The sequence below is a fragment of the Muscardinus avellanarius genome (assembly GCF_963383645.1).
Source record: "Muscardinus avellanarius genome assembly, chromosome: 18".
Lineage (NCBI taxonomy): Eukaryota > Metazoa > Chordata > Mammalia > Rodentia > Gliridae > Muscardinus > Muscardinus avellanarius.
In genome coordinates, this window is record NC_137804.1 from 7,244,943 (window position 1) to 7,264,035 (window position 19,093).

General features: G+C 53.1%; 1 protein-coding gene across 1 annotated transcript in view; it reads right to left on the minus strand.

Moving 5' to 3' along the window:
* Positions 1-14,061, minus strand: part of CDCP1 (CUB domain containing protein 1) — a gene marked incomplete at both ends in the record, with an annotated part of 30,199 nt that extends 16,138 nt beyond the window's left edge. The window contains 2 exons of the mRNA XM_080714917.1: positions 3,326-3,535; positions 13,980-14,061. Of these exons, the coding sequence (XP_080571043.1) occupies positions 3,326-3,535; positions 13,980-14,061 (292 nt within the window). The remainder of the gene's footprint in view (positions 1-3,325; positions 3,536-13,979) is intronic.
* Between the last annotated feature and the right edge of the window lie 5,032 nt (positions 14,062-19,093).

Sequence of the window (19,093 nt, forward strand, 5' to 3'; positions counted from 1 at the left end):
GTCTTAACCTCCCAAGTATTGGGATCACAGGCATGCGCCACCGCGCCCGGCTTGCAGGTGCATTTTTAATGGCTAACAACTAATGACGCCTTCTGGTGTTCATTGTTCCCTAAGCCTTTTAAAGTGGGGAATGATGCTATCAAGAAGAAACCACGAGGAAAGACAGAAAAGAAGAGGGAGTGGGGCAGGTCACCTCAAGGTTCCTGCTGTCTGTGCACCAGGGCTCTGCAAGGTGTGCCGGCCTCTGGCCTCTAATAATAGCCGGCAAATCTTCTTTCCTGCTCTCTTGGGGTATGTGAACGTACTGTTAGCAGGGAGTGGTGGTGCACGCTTGTAATCCCAGTACTTGGGAGGCTGAGACAGGAGGATCACAGGTTTGAGGCCAGCAATTTAGTGAAAACCTATTTCAAAATAGGCCGGGGGCGTAGCTCAGGCATAGAATGCCCTTGGGTTCAACCCCCAGCACTATACGCGCACACACAGGCACTATGACTGAGCGCGGATGACGGGAGGATTCCAGGGCAGTCCAGGGTCTCTGAGGTCAATGGACCAGGCCCCTCACTTTTGCAAAGGGCCCCAGGGCCCTGGCGACATTAGCTTCACCACTTGCAGCAACAAAACCCCGGGACCAGCCTGATCTGGGTTTGGTTAAAGCTGAGTTTGTGGCATCGCACTGTGCGACCAGACCAATAAAACAGGGCCAGATAAAGTGGTGACCGGTGTGGCGAAAATTAGACTCTGTTCGCAAAGGCAAAACCTATGTTAGGAGCCTCTGGAAACGCGGCTGTCTAGCTCCCTGCTAGACACTCCCTGCTCCCACTCCGAGGTGCCCGGGCAGCCCGCTGGGCGGTCACTCTCCTGCGACCACTTGCCAAAGCCCTGGCCAAACCACCTGGCTTAGCCGGACGGAGTCCCCAAACTCCTCTCTAGAATGCTTTAAACCTCTTACAAAAGCTCTGTACCTTAAAGTTCATAAAGTGTACAGAGCAATCCCTAACTAGCCCAAGTCCTGTCTTGGGTACTTTTCCAATTTCCTCCTTGGTGTTCTTCTCTCTCTCTGTCTCTCTCTCTCTGTCTCTCTCTCTGTCTCTCTCTCTCTCTCTCTCTCTCTCTCTCTCTCTCTCTCTCTCTCTCTCACACACACACACACACACACACACATACATATGGGATGGGAACTGAACCTGGGGCATTCTACCTCTGAGATAAACTCCCAGATCTTTTTATTTATTTATTTATTTATTTTGAAACAAGGTCTCACTAGGTTGCTGAGAGTCTATGTTGCTGACGATGGTCTTGCACCGCGATCCTCCTGTCTCAGCTCCCACGTCCTGGGATCGCAGGCGAGCGCCCTCACACCTGGCTTCCGTCCTTGGTTCTTAGACTTCCTGCCTTCCCGTGAGTTAATTTGACCTGCTAAGTTGTTTTTGAAAAATACCCATTTCATTCAGATCTTCAAATGTATTATTATGATGTTGTATGTACTTTCCTATAATTTTAGAAATAGTCTCTGGATATGCTATTAAAATCAACTCATTCTGTTAATGCTATTTGTATTTTCTCTTTTTTCCGTGAAATCAGTCAGAGATCTGTCAGTTAGTTTAAACAGAGAACCAGGTCTTGCTATCAAACATAGCTTTCAAAACTATCTTTTAATACTTTCATTTCCCCTTTGACTTACAAATTCCTTCCCCTAAACTATGGTTTTGATTAGACCACAATCGTACCCTCACAGTTGTCGACACCGTCTACTAATTCCTCCTTGGCATGCCTCCCTTAAAATGATTGGGAAGGCCAGGCGTGGTGGCGCACGCTTGTAATCCCGGCGCTTGGGATGCTGAGACAGGAGGATCGCACAGGTTCGAAGCCAGCCTCAGCTATTTAGTGAGGCTCTCAGGAACTTAGTGAGACTCTGTTTCCAAATAAATTATAAAAAAGGTCTGGAAGTATATCCCAGAGGTAGAAAGCCTCTGGGTTCCACCCCCAGTACTACCAAAAAAAAAAAAAAAAAGATTGGGAAATTATAGATGCTATTTTTGTCCCTGGCTGATATTTTCCACGTCAATCTGCTAACCTCAGCTCAAGTTATGAATAATGAAAACACCAAATGTCCAGAGTTCGTTGAACTCTTAGGTGCTATTCATTTCCAGTCCTATTACTTTATTTCTCTCTCATGACCCTACTCTTTGGCGAGCGAAGCCTTATTTTAGCCTAGGAAATTAAGGCAGGAAGCAGTGGGGACCCGCCCACAAAGTCACATGACTAGGCCACATGCCCGGTCCTATGCCCCAGAGAGCCCGCCCCCGCGAGCTCCGCCCTCTCCAAAGCTTGCAGGCCTTTCTGTTGTGCTCTGTGGCCCTGTGGCCTGACTCAACCTTCCATTCTTCCAACTCTGCTACGGTGTGTAGGCGCGGTACTAGGGATTGAACCAGGGGCGTTCTGCCTCTGAGCTGCACCTCCAACCCTATTTTTAAAAATTGGAAGCAGAGTCCCACTTAGTGAAGCAGTGGGCCTCACCAAGCTGCAGAAGCTGGCTGCAAACCCGTGGTCCTCCTGACTCAGCCTCCCAAGGAGATTGCAGGTGTGCACCACCACGCCCAGCTGCGCTGGTCGGAATATTTTTCTCCTCCAAAATTCGTGGGCCAAAACCTGATCCCCAGTGTGACTTCCTGTACCTAAATCTTGGGCTTCCCAGACTCCAGAAGGGTGAGAAAATAAATCTTTGCTCTTTATCAGTTACCCAGGAGCCGGGCGTGGTGGCGCACACTTGCTTGTAATCCCAGCATTCGGGAGGCTGAGACCGGAGAATAACGGTTCGTGGCCAGCCTCAGCTACTTAGTGAGGCCCTCTGCAACTCAGTGAGACCTGGTTTCAAAATAAAGAATAAAAAATAGGGCAGGGGGTGTAGCTCGGAGGTTGAATGCCCCTGGGTCCCATCCCCAGGCCCGCAAAATGAAAAAAATAAGTTACCCAGTCTCAGGGACCCTGTTACCGCAGCACAGATGGACAAAAGCAAACTCCCCCGACTGGCTTTCTATGGGCCAGGTGTTCTCGGCACAGGAGACAGGAGCCTCACACACCTGTGGGCCTCGCTAGCGCCGGGAAGAGGCTGTGGCCGAGTGGTTAAGGACAAACCGCGGAGCCGGAGTTCTGGGCTCCTCTCGGGTTACCTGCTATGGGTGCCACCTCAGGGCTTTGGAAGAGCAAACAAATGATCCTGGCACTGGGCCTGGCCCAGGGGAGCTTAGCAAGGAGAGCGTGGAGTCCGCTCTGGGCCCCGGGGAGACGGCGGGGAGCAGCCTCCAGCCCGCAAGCGCCGACTCACCGATGTTTCTCTGGATCTCCATGATGAAGAAGTTCTGTGGGTCCCGGCAGCTGAACACGAAGGCCGTTCTCTCTCCACCTTTGATGACCAACATGGTCGTGTGCCTTTTAGAAACCGTCATGTAGCAGGATCTTGTCGACACAGCTGGTCTCCCCAGCTTTAGGACGACAGTAATGCCGCTTTCTTGGGGCAGAGCAATCTCAGAAGCCCCTGAAAAAGGGAGACCGAGGAGTGAGCACGCGTCGCGGGCTCGCCACGGCCAGGTTGGGGGACGTCCTCCCGACGGGCTACAAGGGGACAGGGTAAGGTTGTCCACACAGGGAACCTCGGGCGCGGCTGTCTGTGCACTCACATCTGTCTTTCGCTTGAATTGTTAATTTTTCTAACAATTAAAAGCCTTGTTTCATGTCCTAGCTATCTTGAGCAGCTGGTTTGCAGGAGCATTTGTGCTGTTTTAAACGAGAACCAGCTGGGCATGGTGGCCACACTGAAATCCAGGACTTGGGATGCTGAGACAGGAGGATCGCAAGTTTGTAGCCAGCCTCAGCTACTTAGTGAGACCCTGTTTCAAAATAAAAAATAGCCCGGGCGTGGTGGCAACGCTTGTAATCCCCGCTCTTGGGAGGCGGACACGGGAGGATCGAGCTGTTTTGAAGTCAGCTGTGCTGGCTTAAGAGACCCTGTTTCAAAACAAAAAATTTAAAAATAGGTCTGGGAGTGTAGCCCAAAGGTAGAACGGTTTCCAGGAACCCCAGTACCACCAAAAATAATAAATAAATAAATAAATAAATAAATAAATAAATTTTAAAAATGGGGCTGGAGTTGTAGCTTGGAGGTAGAATGCCCCGGTGTCCAATCCCTAGTATCAAGCAACAAACAACACCTCATGGCTTGGTCTCTTTCTCTCTCTGGTTTGTTTGGTTGTTTGTTTGCAGTACTGGGAATAGAATCCAGGGGCATCTACCTATTTTTTTATTCTTTATTTTGAACCAGGGTCTGAGTTGTGGAGGCTCTCACCTTACTAAGTAGCTGAGGCTGTCCCCGAACTGCGATCTTCTTGTCTCAGCCTCGAATGCTGGGATTACAAGCGTGAGTCACCACGCCCGGCTTGTGTCTTTTGTTTTTGTTTTTGTTTTTTTGTGGTGCTGGGGATGGAACTCAGGAGTGTTCTACCTCCGAGCTACACCCCCAGCCCTATTTTAGTTTTTTATTTTGAACCAGGGTCATCTCACTAGTTGATGAGAATCTCACTACTTGCTGAGGCTGCCTCAAACCTACGATCCTCCTGTCTCAGCCTCCCAAGTACTGGGCCCCCATGCCTGGCTCCATTGTAAGCATTTTAATTTAAGTATACAGCTCAGTGACATTACACACATTCACGTTCCTGTCTGACCATCACGACCGCCGTCTCCACCACCTCTCCATCTCCCAGACAGGAGCTGCACCCATTCCTTCAACACCAGGTCTCATCTCCCGGCCTCTGCCCTGTCTCCAGGAACATGGCTGCTCATGCAGGAGTCCTGCTGGATCTGCCCTTCGGTGTCTGGTTTACTTCGTTTAGCATAAGGTGGGTGAGGGTTCATTGCTAATCATCATTGTGAATAACAACTAAAACTTAAACACAACCACACAGACTCAAAGTCTCTCTCTCTCTCTTACACACACACACACACACACACACACTTGCTCACGCACATACTCGAGATGACCCCCTTTGAGGGGAGGCAGAGAGACTGTTCTTCAAACAAAAACAATGTAGGTAACTAAGATCCTCCAGGGTTGGCAATGGTCATAAAGAACAGCAGTGCCCGCAGCCTGCCGGCCACTTGCTGGGAGACAAGCAGATTAGCGTCTGCTTGTTAACTGCAAAGACTCAGCCTCCCGGTCACTTGGGGAGGCAGGAGAGCGTGGGGTACCACTGCCCCAGGGACCAGGGTGGCCGACCGCCTGGGCATCATTCAGTTTAAACTCCAATCGTAGTTACTGAGGGCTAGGATATTACTTGTTGTGATTGTGTCCAATCTTAAAGTAGAGGACAGGTAACCTGCACCGGCTCAGACAGGAACTAGGTTTTGGGAGGAAGTCCTTGAGAAGGGGCACAGGCCACAAACTGGGCAGCCCAGGGCAAACGGGTCAGTGGGAAGGCAGAGTGCCCTGGAGGGGCCTCCAGGAGTTTCTCCAGAAAGGATTCTTTCTTCCTTTCTCTTTATCTCCCAGGGATTAAACATAAAGGATGTTCTACCTCCAAGCTACATCCCCCAGACCTTTTTATTCTTTATTTTGAAACAGGGCCTCTCTAGGCTTCTGAGAGTCTCACTAAGCTGCTGATGCTGGCCTTGAACCTGTGATCTTCCTGTCTCAGCCTCGCAAATCATGGGATTAAAATGAATCCTATCTGCTAATCAGGAGCTTTAGTAACCTTAGGAAGTCACCTAGTGCAGATAAAATCAGAAATATTTTCATGCTTAACATTTCTTTCTGCCTTCCTTTCTTTTTCTTTTTTTTCTTTTGCAGTATGGGGGATGGAACCCAGGGCCTCACACTTGCTAGGCAAGCACTCTGCCACTGAGCTATACCCCCGGCTCTCTTTCAAATGGCTGCCTCAGTTGGATTTGGTGGCACACATCTGTAATCCCAGTACTTAGGAGGCTGGGACGAGAGGATCACACGTTCGCAGCTAGCTTCAGCAACTTAGTGAGACCCTGCTTCCAAATAAAAAATAAAGTAGGGCTGGGGTATACCTTGGAGATGGAATGCCCTGGGTTCCATCCCTAGTATGAAAAAAAGGCACCCTGGCATTTCATTGGCTGCAGCATAATTTATCTCTCTGGCTTCTACTGACAGGGGTTTGGACTGATTCTAGTCTCTGGTGACCAGGTGGAGGACTAGTGCTATCCCTGTGTGCCAGGTCTCTGGCTGGAACTCGGGTTGAATTCCCACAGAACCAAGCCCCAAAAGGCTAGACGTTGCTATGTCTAGATTGGGCTGCATCTGGGCTGTGGGGGGCCTCTGCCAGATGACCCAAGACTGTCTACAATTTGAAAAGATGTCTTCCATGTTCTGACAAGATAAGAACAGGCCCTGGAAGGATTTCACGCAAGGCTAGCCGCCTGATAAGATTGTCTGGAGTAATCCATCTCTCAGCAGGGGTTAAAAAGGCTCCACTCCAGGGAGATCCGGCTGTTCCACACGCTGACCCACTACAGCCCCGGACACGGGGACAGCCGGTCCTCGGCAGCCTGCTGGACATCCTCTCAGGCCCGGGGGCAGCTGAGCCCGACACTCAGGGTGTCCTAACCCGTCCAGTCAGTTCCTTGGCTGACAGCCAACTTGCCTATGTAGGTGCTTGCTCGCAAACAATTTTTAAAAACTTCTTCCAGCCGGGCGTCGTGGCGCACGCTTGTAATCCCAGCATTTGGGAGGCTGAGACCTGGAGGATCACGGTGCGCGGACAGCCTCAGCTACTTAGTGAGGCCCTCTACAACTCAGTGAGACCCGGTTTCAAAATAAAGAATAAAAAGTAGGGCAGGGGGTGTAGCTCGGAGGCCAAATGCCCCTGGGTTCCATCCCCAAACCCGCAAAAAAAAAAAAAAAAAAAAAAAAAAAAACTTCTTCCGAGGTCATTGAAAACAGTTTCTCCCAGGTTTGACACCAGCCTCACTTCTAGGAATCGCCCCACAGATGCTCTCACAGGTGCCCAAAGCCAACAGGGGCGAGAATAACTGAAACGCAGGGTGTGGCGGCACGGGCATCTGCCGGCAGGAGCTGGTCACGAGGACCGTGACGGCTCGCCGCTGAAATTCTCAGCGTTCTTCCTGAGCTCAATGCAAACATCGTAAGGGATTCTGAACACTGGCTAGAAGTGTCCTGGGCCAGAAGAGCCGGGTGATTCACACATCTGCTCACACGGACCTCCAGCTGACCTCCGGACACCGCCGTTCCTGCGTGGTCACTCAGCGCGGTCTGAGGGGGTTAAGTGCTTGCCCAGCAGGCCCCGTTAATAAGCAATGGAGAAGCGGAGGGCTCGGGCCTGAGCCAAGCTCCTCCCCCAAGTCTGAGGCTGGGCTCCGAGTAAGGCTGTTTCTAAAAGCTGGAGAGGCAACAGGAGCCCAGTGAGACCTTCCATCCCTCAGGGTCCCCTCCCTGGGGAATGTAGCGGTGGGAGAGAACCCAGACACAGTAGAATAGCCTACAGAGGCACACGTGTCCTTGCAGATGCTGGATGGCTAGCGGGTAGAGGAGGCAGGATGACCCACCACCGCAGGCTGGACCTGGGTCCGAAGGCTGCGTGGCTTCTGAGCCCCTCGCCAGAGTGGCTGGGGCACCACTTCAGAGCAGCTCAGCATCTGTCCGGGAGATGTCTCAGGAGATGCCTGAGATCTGCAGGTGCAGGGTCTTCTCTCACCCCTAGAGGGTCCTCCGCGGCATCCTGGGACCTGTGCACCAAGTTGGCCTTGGGTTACATATTGTTTTAGCCAAACATCCTTGGTTGAAATAGCCTGATGTTTTTGCTTGCAGATCAGGAGATAAGACGTCTGGGTGCAGGCGGCACGTGCCTGGACACACACCATACCTAGCTCGGCTCCCAGCCCGACCAACCACACTCTGTCAAGATCTGCAGACACCCCTCATGGTTCCAAGTGCCTTGTGACCCGACGATGGCCAGGCAGGAACACTTGGATTCTTCGGTCACTGAGGCAGGAGGACTTGTGCTTCATTTAAACACTTACAGCTGTCATCTGTGCTGAGGAAGCCAATTTCACTTTCCTTTTGAAGGCAACTCCACATCTGCTATGTGAGGATGTCCACACCAAAAGAGATTTTACTGGTCTTGCGGTGACATAACCGAGCCACATTTCTACCCAGCAGATGGACAACCGTGAGCACGAGGACGGCTGCCGCACGTGGCCAGGCCCACAAGGGGCTTGGACTCCACCGAGAAACAAAGGAAGAGCATACACTATTTTCTTTTCTTTCTTCCTTCCTTCTTTCCTTCCTCAGTAGCTGAGGCTCAGTAGCTGAGGCTGGCTTCAAACCTGTGTGATCTTTCTGTCCCAGCCTCCCAAGCGCCGGGATTACGAGACTGGGCCACTATGCCCGGCTCCTCTTTTTATTTATTTATTTTTATTTTTATTTTTTGTGGTACTGGGGTTCCTGGAAGCCCTTCTACCTCCGGGCTACACTCCCAGATCTATTTTTATATTTTTATTTGGAAACAGGGTCTCCTAAGCCAGCGCCCGCGGCTGGCTCCGAACCTGTGTGATCCTCCTGTCTCTGCCTCCCAAGCGCGGGGATTACAAGCGGGGATTACAAGCGTGAGCCACCACGCCCAGCCTCTTTTTATTTTTTGAACAGGGTCTCATTAAGTTGCCCAGACTGGCCTTGAACTTGTGATCCTCCTGCCTCAGCCTCTCATGTAGCCAAGGTTATAGGCCACTGCATCTGACAAGAAAGAACATTTAACTTCATAAAAGTTGTCCATTGAATGTCTATAGAGAAAATTCCAATTTCCTGCTGTATTCTGTCACAAAGTCAGCATTGCCAACTGAGCTGGAACATCACGGGAGTGAGGTCCCTACAAAGGGGAGACCACGCGGGACGACGCAAAGTCCCTGTTATCGTTACTGCTACCAGGAGGCAGTCCCCCCTCACCAGGGCCCCGCGGAAGTAGACCGGAGACCTCAGGTGGCTACATCCTTCTGGTCTCTCTGCCAACACCTTTCTATGAATTAGACAGAAAGACTTCAAGTGACTACTGTGGTCACTACTTTCACCCTGGGTCGCGCCTGCTTCTTCCGCTGCACCACCAGCAGTCCGTCATTATTTTCTGGTTATTCCCCTTGAAGTTCTCCAGAGCTTCCTGCCAGCCCACCCACTCCGCATCACTGCCTTCTGGACTCCCCGACTCATGTTGAGAGGGATTGTGAAGATGCCCAGCCCTGGTGTGAGCAGAGGACCGCCTCTCCCAGCTTCGCAGGGACGCAACAAGGTCTCCCACATCATCTGTATCTTCTTTTTCCTACTTCCTACTTTTGAGCCCACCTAGCCAGGTCCTGGGGCTGTTCCCTTCCTCCTCCTCCTCCTCTTCTGTTTGGTTTGCATCAGATTTGTAGACAGAAGACCCAAGACAGAATTTCCTGCCCTGCCACCGCACCATGCAGCCTAAAGAAGCTTCTGAAATGATATGAAGCGCCGCTGTGCGCCACGCGTGGTCTGGACACTTAACTCGTGAAGCCTGGAGACGAAGCTGCTGATGCCGGTCCCCACCCAACTCCCGAGAGGTCCATGGATTGGCTCTGATTGAAGTCCATCCAATAGAACATGCACGTTGAGGTCCCTACGTGTGGCTGAACTCCTAAATGAAAGATGGAAACCTGACGCCGGGCATGGTGGCGCACGCTTGTAATCCCGTGCTTGGGAGGCTGAGCTAAGAGGCTACACTCCCAGACCTATTTTATATTTTTATTGGGAAACAGGGTCTCTTAACCCGTGCGATCCTCCTGTTTCCGCTTCCCAAGCGCGGGAATTACAAGCGTGCTCCACCACACCTGGCTAGAATTTTTTTTTTTCCCCCAATGAGAGGTAGAATGTTAATGTTTTCACGCAGAAAGGCCAGTTTTCAGGAACGGATTACTGATGTAAGGCAGAAGATGCTTACATGTGAAATAGAGTTCCAGGGCTGGCACAGGGAGCGCTTGGTGCGCCTCGGGATTACAGGGACCGGCGGTGCTCAGTGACTGCAGATACAAACCCTGGCTATGCAGACCAGGGAGGAACTTGGCTCTTCCTTGCCCGGGTCTAGAATGTCACCGGCCACCGGGAAAAGGCAATGGGCTAATTACAAGGTTGGGGTAAGTGGCTTGAAATCATTTGCTTGTAGGATAATTTTTATAATTTAGAACGATAATTAAAGGGTATGAACTTTTCTTAACCACCAAGGCTGAGAGCCTTAGCCCTGGCCCCATATCTAGGGTCTTTTTTTTTTTTTTTTTTTTGGTGGTGCTGGGGTTCCTGGAAGCAGCTTCTACCTCCGGACTACACTCCCAGACCTATTTTTATACTTTTATTTGGAAACAGGGTCTCTTAAGCCAGAGCAAGCGGCTGGCTTCAAACCTGCGCGATCCTCCTGTCTCTGCCTCCCAAGCGCAGGGATTACAAGCGTGCGCCACCACGCCCGGCTGATATCTAGGGTCTTGACATCTCTTGCTGCCCCATCGGCTCTGAATCTTAATTAGGGGTCAGCACACTCTGCTTCCCTGCTCCATCTCCCCAAACCCTCATCAGCGCTGATGGGCAAGAAGGCTGTGTTCTAAGCAAAGGATCTTGGTTCTGTTTTCTTTGAGCATAGAAGCACTTTGGGGCTATCAGTACCCCCAGCAAGGGGGCGTCTCTGGACTTTTGAGTATCTACCAACACTGTTCAGACTATTTGCTGAAGGGGGCAGGGTACTTCTTCCAGAGATGCTGGGGAAGTGGCAACCGTGGAGCCCAGGAGTGAGAACCAGGGATCACACGCAGATGGCCGGAATGTGAAACAGAACGGGCAAGCCTGGCACCGGTAACACAGGGCCCTGTGTCTGAAGTCCCAGCAATCCGCTTCTAGAGCCTTAGCCAGCAGAATCGCCAACAGAGTGTGCAGAACAGCCGGGCATGGTGCCGCATACCTGTAATCCCAGTACTTGGGAGACTGAGGCAGGAGGACTGCAGGATGGAGGTCAGCCTCAGCAACTTAGGGAGACTCTGTCTTAAAATAAAAATAAAAAGGGCTGGGGATGTAGGTCATTGGTTGAGGGCCCCTGGGTTCAATCTCCAGTAGCGGGGCGAGAAAAAGGTGCAGAGAGAGCCACAGAACACATTCTCAGAAAAATCAAAATGGGACAATACTGCTTTATGACCCTGGTAACCTAAGGGTGACACTGTTCATGTCGTTATAACGCCATTGTGACCAGAGCGCTTCATCATCTGTAACGCCTTTCACTGAAGAGTCCCTTATTGCTGGGCATTATTATTATTACTATTATCATTATTATTTGTGGAGCTGAGGATTGAGCCCAGGGGCATTCTATCTCTGAGCTCCACCCGCAGCCCTATTTTATTTTATTTTTTATTTGGAAGCAGGATCTCACTCAGTTGCTGAACCTGCAATCCTCTTGTCTCTGCCTCCCAAGTACTGGGATTACAAGTGTGTGCCACCAAGCTCAGCTGCATTTTATTTTTAATGGGAAAAACTGGAAGTAACCAGAATGCCCAACAATAGGGGACTAGTTAAAACCATGCAGTGGGATCTCCCCGTTTTTGGTGCACACACTTGCGCATTTGACGAGAGGCCTCCGCAGAGTGAACAAGGTAGTTTGTTGGGGTGATTGCCCCACCCCCGTTCTGGTTATATTTACTGCCAACCTTCCTGCAATCACTCCGTACTCCCCAAAGCACTTTCTTTATCGTTAGCTGCCTTCCCCTCCGTGGATGGCCGGGGAGCCCCAGAAGAGGCCGTGCGCGCGGGCGGGGGCTGGCGGGGAAGCCCGGGCTCTGACTCACTTGAGGCCTGGGGGACTCACCACCCCCCACCCAGCTACACACTCCAGACAGCAGCCGGCAGGGGAGTGACACACAACCCCAGCGGGTGAGCCACATTACTTGGCTCCTGTTTGGGAGAGGCAGGGGAAAAACAATGGGCCGGCGGACCCCATTCTAGTGTCTGAGTGGTTCTGGGAAAGCTACCAAGTTGAGGTTTCCACAGAGTTCCGACTCCAACTGAGTAACTCGCTCCGGAGCTCCGGGAGACTGGGCGCGTGGAGGGGGAACGCCCACGTCTCCTAAGCGCACCCCACTGAAACACAAGCCCGGCTTCCTTCTTGGGCTGTGCAGAGACGTCCCCAGGGTTACTTCACACTGCTCAGTCTTTGTCCCGACAGTCCAGGGATTAGCAAAGGATCCCTGTGCCCGGCTCTGGCTCTCCTCTCCCGGTCTGGACAGGGTCTTATGATTTCTCAAAGGCCTCTGCCAGTCAGGTACACCCCAAGCCTCCAGGCAAGCCAGGGGCCCCCGCTGAGTTCTAATCCAATCAAAAGAGCTCAGTGGGGCCCCCGTTTGACCTCGAGGGCCAGTGGGGAGGAGCAAAGTGAGTGGGCCAGAGCCTGGTTCTTGGTACGGATGTACTGAACCCTGACACAGCTCAGCCCCTGGGGACCTCCCGGAAAGAAGGGACCTGGGTGCTGTTCCTGGAGGCCAAAATGGCAGCGCCCCCAGGGCCCAGGGAGGAAGGTGCCGGAAGCCGTCAATCGGGGCGGGCGGTCTTCCTCCTGGTGTGCGCCCTGTTCCCGCTGGGGAAAACCCCAGGCACCTCGGCTCCCAGTTTCAAAGCCGCTCCAGGAGCAGAGGGCACACACTCGTCTGAACACACACTTCACTCCATAAACCGCTTTTTCTTCTTAAACTTTGTTTTCTTCAAAGGGAATTATGAAACTTAGCTCTAAGGAATTACCATAAATATGCATACCATGTTACAAGGGTCTTCACATTTCCCGTCTCCTGCAGCAAAATGTCGAAAGGAACCAGGAAGCTTCCCGTCCAGTGCGCGAGGACGGCTGTCACCTGGACACCGGTTCAACCTCACCCCTTAGTGTTACTCCTTAATTTAACCCACCCTCCTTTATCAGTCTGTCAAACACAAACCTTTGCCTTAGGCACGGCAGAGTTCCAAACACCCAAATCACTTCCTGGACAGCTGGAGTTTCAAAAGCACAAAACCTGAGCTTGTCTCAGAAAAGAGCTCACATCAAGTTCTTACGGGAAGAAACCAGGTGGTCCGTCCTGTTCTAATGCTCCCCGGCGTCCTCCCGCCCGCACAGCCTCTGGAACTGGCGGCCTCTCCTCCTGACCGGAACTGCTGCACCCGCCGCACCCACCGGGGACTCCGGCAAGTCCACTCGCACAGGCGAGGGTCGTGGGCCCAGCTCAGAGGCGCGGCAGCTTCACCCACCTGCCCAACCGGCGCTTATGTTCCGAAATAAAAACACTACAGAGAGCAGGAGTAGTGGCACTTCCTTGTAACCCCAGCATTCGGGAGGCTGAGACAGGAGGATCGCGGTTCGCAGACAGCCTCAGCTACTTAGTGAGGCCCTTTGCAACTCAGTGAGATTCAAAATAAGTAATAAAAAATAGGGCTGGGGGTGTCACTGGAAGGTAGAATGCCCCTGGTTCCATCCTCAGTACCACAAAAAGAAAAAAATATCTAGGAGAGGAGAGCAGACTTGGGGAGGGGAGGGGCCTCGATGGGAAATCGGGGTGGATTCCTTATACCTTCTCCTGGGTCCATGGGAGGAGAGGGTCTGGAGGGTTGAGCTCTCGGGAGCCCCAGCACCCGCACACCATGGGCCCCTAGACATGTTTCCTAGGGCTGGACTTTGGGCCAGCGCCAGCCCGGGCCCACCCTGTCTGTTCCTGGCCTGGGGCTCCAGGACACTCCCCCTGGGCCCAGGGCGGGGTCCCTGGAATGCAAGAGGGAACCACCACCATGCCCAATGGGCGCACGTGGGCTGGGCTGTCCAGGGGACCCAGGCCACCCGAGCATCCCGACCGTGGCCCCCAAGCCAGGTCCGCTGCCCCGGCCAGCCACACAGCCGCCCCCAGAGCCTGCGCCAGCTTGCACTCACCTGCCCCGCGTGGCAAGCCTGCCTGGCCCAGCAGCAGGAGCCCGAGCAGTGTCATGACGACCCCGCAGGTTGGGCCAGCCATATTTCAGGCCGCCAGGCCTCGGTGGGGACGCGATCGATCGTGGTGGAGCCGCCACCCACTGGCTCACCTGCATACAGGACTCCTGCCAGGCCCGCCCCGCCTGAGGCAGGCCCCGCCTCCTCCCGCTCCTCCTCCCTTCCTGCCCACACCTGGACAGACTCCTCCCCAACTTCCCAGCCTAGTCCTCCTTCCCCAGGCCGGGAGGGTCCGGTCACTTAGTCCAAAGGCACGCAGGCTGCCTTAGGGGAAGCCAGTCCGACTCCCCGGCCTGCCCAGGCACGCCATCTCTAGAGGAGTCATGTTCCTGGGTCACCAAGCCCCCGCGAGCTCTTGCCGCCTCGGCTGGCTCCTGGCCTCTCCGCAGGGCTCGCTGGCTGCTGTTTGCAAGACTGAGCCTGCAGCTCGGGCACCTGGCGGCACCTGGCGGGTGGTGCTTCCAAGCTCCCAGCAGCCCTCCCGCCGGCCTGCTGGCTGCCCCACCTGTCCCAGGTGGCCAGGCCAGTTAGTGAACTCCAGCAGGAGTTGGCGCGAGGGATGTGCCACCAATAGAAGTGTGGTGTTGTGTTTGTTTATTTTTATTTTTGTGGTACTGGGGGTGGAACCCAGGTGCTTTCTACCTCTGGGCTACACTCCCAGACCTATTTTATATTTTATTTGAAAATAGGGTCTCACTAAGTTGCTGAGAGCTTCACTAAGTAGCTGAGGCTGGCTTCGAACCTGTGCGATCCTCCCGTCTCAGCCTCCCAAGCGCGGGGATGACAAGCATGCGCCACCACGCCCTGCCCTGTGTTGAATTTTTGGAGACTGAAAGAGTGAGCACACAGGGCTGGGAAGGGCAGGAGGAGAGCCGCAGACAGCCCCAGAGGGCCGCGTGTCTGAGCGTGAACGGAGCAGGACGTATGGTGTGGGTGAGGGGCATGGGGTCCCACGTCCTCTGTAACAGTGCCGCCTGCCTCTGGCTTCGGAGGTCCCGTGGTTCCTCCCTCTGCAGGCACCCCGTGAGCCCTGGCTCACGGGTGCCCCGGGGCAGTGGTGGGTCGCAAGCGTGGGAGATGTGCCTGGTGCCCAGGATGTGTGTGTGGGGGGGACAGACCCCGTGACTTGCTGCAGAGACAAGGGATGGCCCGCAGCCACTGCGGCGGGCGGCTTTGGCAGTCAGAGGAACCGACCCTGTGATTTACCAGCTTGCACAACTCCCTTTGCCTGTCCGCCTCGTCCGTGACTGTGCTCCCAGAGGGTATCCTTCGCAGGACGTGGTGAGGGCTAGTGAGGTTAACACGAGTAACACAGCGCCTGGGCGTTACCGTGCACAGCTGGCCTTTGCCCTGGGGTCTGCGCGAAGGCGACAGCCATCACCGCTCCGCGCCGTAGTGGGGACTGAAGCCGCGGAGGTGGAGGAGGAAGTTCTGGCAGGAGAAGTCTGGAGATAAATTTCTTTGCAATCTCATTCAAACTTGGAAGTGTCAACCCCGCGGGGCAGGAAGTTGTCTCCATCTTACTCATTTCGAGGTTGAAAACTCATCCTGGTGTTGAAAAGAGGTGTTTGCACACAGTCAGTGCTCAAACACTAAATGAGCCCGTCTAGCCAAGGAGCGCGGACGGTCCGTCAACTGGCGTGCTGGGCCCGGGAGCCCCCGACCTTCTGACCCTGGGTGATGAACACACACTTGAGTTTTAAAGGGGGGGGCCCAGCCTGTGGCTCAGCCGGAGAGCTTGTCTGGCAGGCACAAGATCCTGGCTCAACCCTCAGTATTGCAGCCACATAAAAAATAAAAAGGACTAGGCCCCGGCTTCCAGAAGGAGGTCACTGTGGCAGCCTGGTGGGATTATTCGACGGCTGGTGCTGGCCAGGCCTTTATGTGGTGGGCACAGAGGAGGCGGAGCATGGCCTGGGATGGGGGGATCTTTGCTTTCCAGGTGACTAAGCTCATGAACACAGCAGAGAGAGAGCTCTTAGCTCTCTTCAAACGCCAGCTGCTGCAGGGAGAAAACCACCTAGCTACAGTCAGGTCAAACATGTGAGACTTAAAGCCGGAATTTGTTTGTTTGTTTGTTTATTTTATTTATTTGTGGTGCTGGGGATTGAACCCAGAAGCATTCTACCTCTACCTCTGAGCTAAACTCCCAGCCCTATTTTATTTTTATTTATTTATTGTGGGTTGGGGATGGAACCCAGAGGCATTCAACCCCCGAGCTACACCCCCTGCCCTATTTTTTTTTTTAATTCTTTATTTGGAAACCGGGTCTCACTGAGTTGCAGAGGGCCTCACTAAGTAGCTGAGGCTGTCCACGAACCACAGTCCTCCGGTCTCAGCCTCCCGAATGCTGGGATGACAAGCATGTGCCACCACGCCCGGCTTATTTTTAGTTTAAAACAGAGTCTCGCTAGGTTGATGAGAGTCTCATTATTGCTGAGGCTGTCCCCAAACCTGCGATCCTCCTGTCTCAGCCTCCCAGGTACTGGGATTACAGACGTGCACCAACATTCCCAGCTTGACACAGGGCTGTGCCCTGGCCTCCGGTGAGAGTGGCCCTCCTGCGGATGACTTACTGTGCTCCAGGGCGATGATGAGGTCCAAGTGCAGTCTTAGGAGGAATGAGGCAGGAGGAAGAGCCTCCCTGGCCTGGGCTGAGGCTCTTGGCCGCAGCTGACCAAGCACTTTCTGAGGTCATGCCGAGGTGACCTGAGCCCGGGAGGCCCCGCTCTGTTTTCCTGGACTGGGCAATGGCTGGCTAGAAGTCACCTGCTTGGGAGGTGCCGTCCAGGAGCCCTCCCGTCCCCGGGTATGACCTGTGCCCACGGCTGGCCTCCCTCGCTCCTGGCTTTTCTGTTTTTCTTTGGAGCTTAGGAGGAAAAAATGTTGGTAGGTGACTGAGGGATTCCCCTGGAGAGGGGATCCGGTCACGTGACCACAGGGCGGGGAGGGGGCTCGGTGCTCACCCTGTGTCACCCTCCCCATGCACAGCGGGTGACAGCGGGGGACCCCAGAGCAGAAGCATCCTGTCCGCAGCCAGGGCTCTCCTTGCTGGGGTAGCGGCTCCCTGCTGGGGCCTTGGCTGGCTGGTGGGACACACCTGTAACCCCAGTAATCGAGAGGCTGACATGGTGGATCACAGGCTGGAGGCTGGCCTCAGCAACCTAGTGAGACTGTTTGAAAAAATAAGTAAATAAGCGCGGCACGGTGGTGCACGCTTATAATCCCGGTATTTGGGAGGCTGAGACAGGAGGATCACATGTTTGAAGCCAGCCTCAGAGGCTTACTGAGATTCTCAGCAACTTAGTGAGACCCTGTTTCCAAATAAAATATAAAATAGGTCTGCAAGTATAGCCCGGAGGTAGAAAAGCCCCTGAGTTCCATCTCCAGCTTTACAATAAATAAATAAATAAATAAATAAATAAATAAATAAATAAAAAGACTAGGGGCATAGTTCAGAGGTAGAATGCCCCTAGATTCAATCCCCAGTAACCCCCCCAAAAAAAATAAGATAAAATTCACCATTCCCTGGGACACGGGCACAGTTGCACATACAACTATCACCACCGCTCATCTCTGGAACTTTTCATCTTCTCAGACGGGGGCTCTGTACCTGGTAAACACTAACCCCAGGACAGCGAGCCTCCGCCGTCTCCTGCGGCGCGGCCTGGCCAGGCCTATGGTGGCCGCGCCCGCCTTCCTCTTCCTGTCGTCTTCTGAACAATACAGAACGGTGAACGCCTGACACGCGTTCGCCGTGTCGGGCGTTACGGCCCACCCGCGGAGCCAGCGTGAGCACGACTGCATTTTACACGAGGGGTTGAGCGCCGGGTGCAGTGGGGGATCTGGAGAGAGCCTTGTAATCCGTCCCCCCTTGGATACTAAGGCATGACTGTGTTCCGAAAATATTTGTGGTGGAAAGGAATCCAGTCGTCAATCAGTGTATATTTCTTGAGAATTTTCCAGGAAATAAAAAGGTTTAGTTGGAATAAATATTTGGAATCCCCAGCCAATTCTCGTCACGTTGAAATCTCCCACTGCTTTGTAGGTCCTTTCTTTCTCTTCTAAATACGCCCAACTGTCCACCTCCGGTTTTCTGCAAAAGTCCTGATTTAACACCTCCATTTCAAAGTCACCTCAACGGATCTAAGCTGAGCGAAGGAGGTCGTCCCACTACAGCCTCGGGTCACTTTCCCCCGTGGACCCCGACAGCTCAGGAGATTTCCCTCGACCACGGAAGGCCGGCGGCCGGCGGTGATCTCAGTTCAGGCCACACCACCATGTCTACCTTTCTCACAGTGCAAATGACTGGCTCCCGCCCTCCCTCCCTCCCTCCCTCCCTCCCTCTCTCCCTCCCTTTCTTTCTTCTTCCCTTTTCATTAATAGTTTTTGCTTTTTAGAACAGTTTTAGATTTTTTTGTGTGGTAATGGAGATGGAACCCAGGGGCATTCTACCTCTGAGCTGTAACCCCAGCCCTATTTTTTATTTTTTACTTAGAAACTGGGTCTCACTGAGTTGCAAAGAATCTCACCAAAGAATCTTGGTGGGAGCAGCTTCTTACGTTTTCTTTGTTTTCCACAACCGTGGCAGTTTGTGTGTGTGTGTGTGCGGGGGGCACTGGGGACTGAACGCAGGGGCATCCTACCTCTGAGCTGAGGCTGTCCATGAACCACGATCCTCCTGCCTCAGCCTCCCGAATGCTGGGATTACAAGTGTGTGCCACCACGCCCGGCTCGTCTTAGATTTGCAGAAAAATTGCCGGGCGTGGTAGTGTACACTTGTAATCCCCGAGCTTGGCAGGCGGAGACAGGAGGATCGCGCAGGTTCTAAACCAGCTTCGCTGGCTTAAGAGACCCTGTTTCCAAATAAAAAATATAAAATAGGTCTGGGAGTGTAGCCCAGAGTTAGAAGGGTTGCATCGCCAGTACCACCAAAATAATAATAATAATAATAATAATAATAATAATAAAAAAATTAGATTTTCAGAAAAATCAGAGAGCACCCCATAGCCTTGCCCCTCCCCAGTTTCTTGGTGGGAGCAGCTTCTTATGTTTTC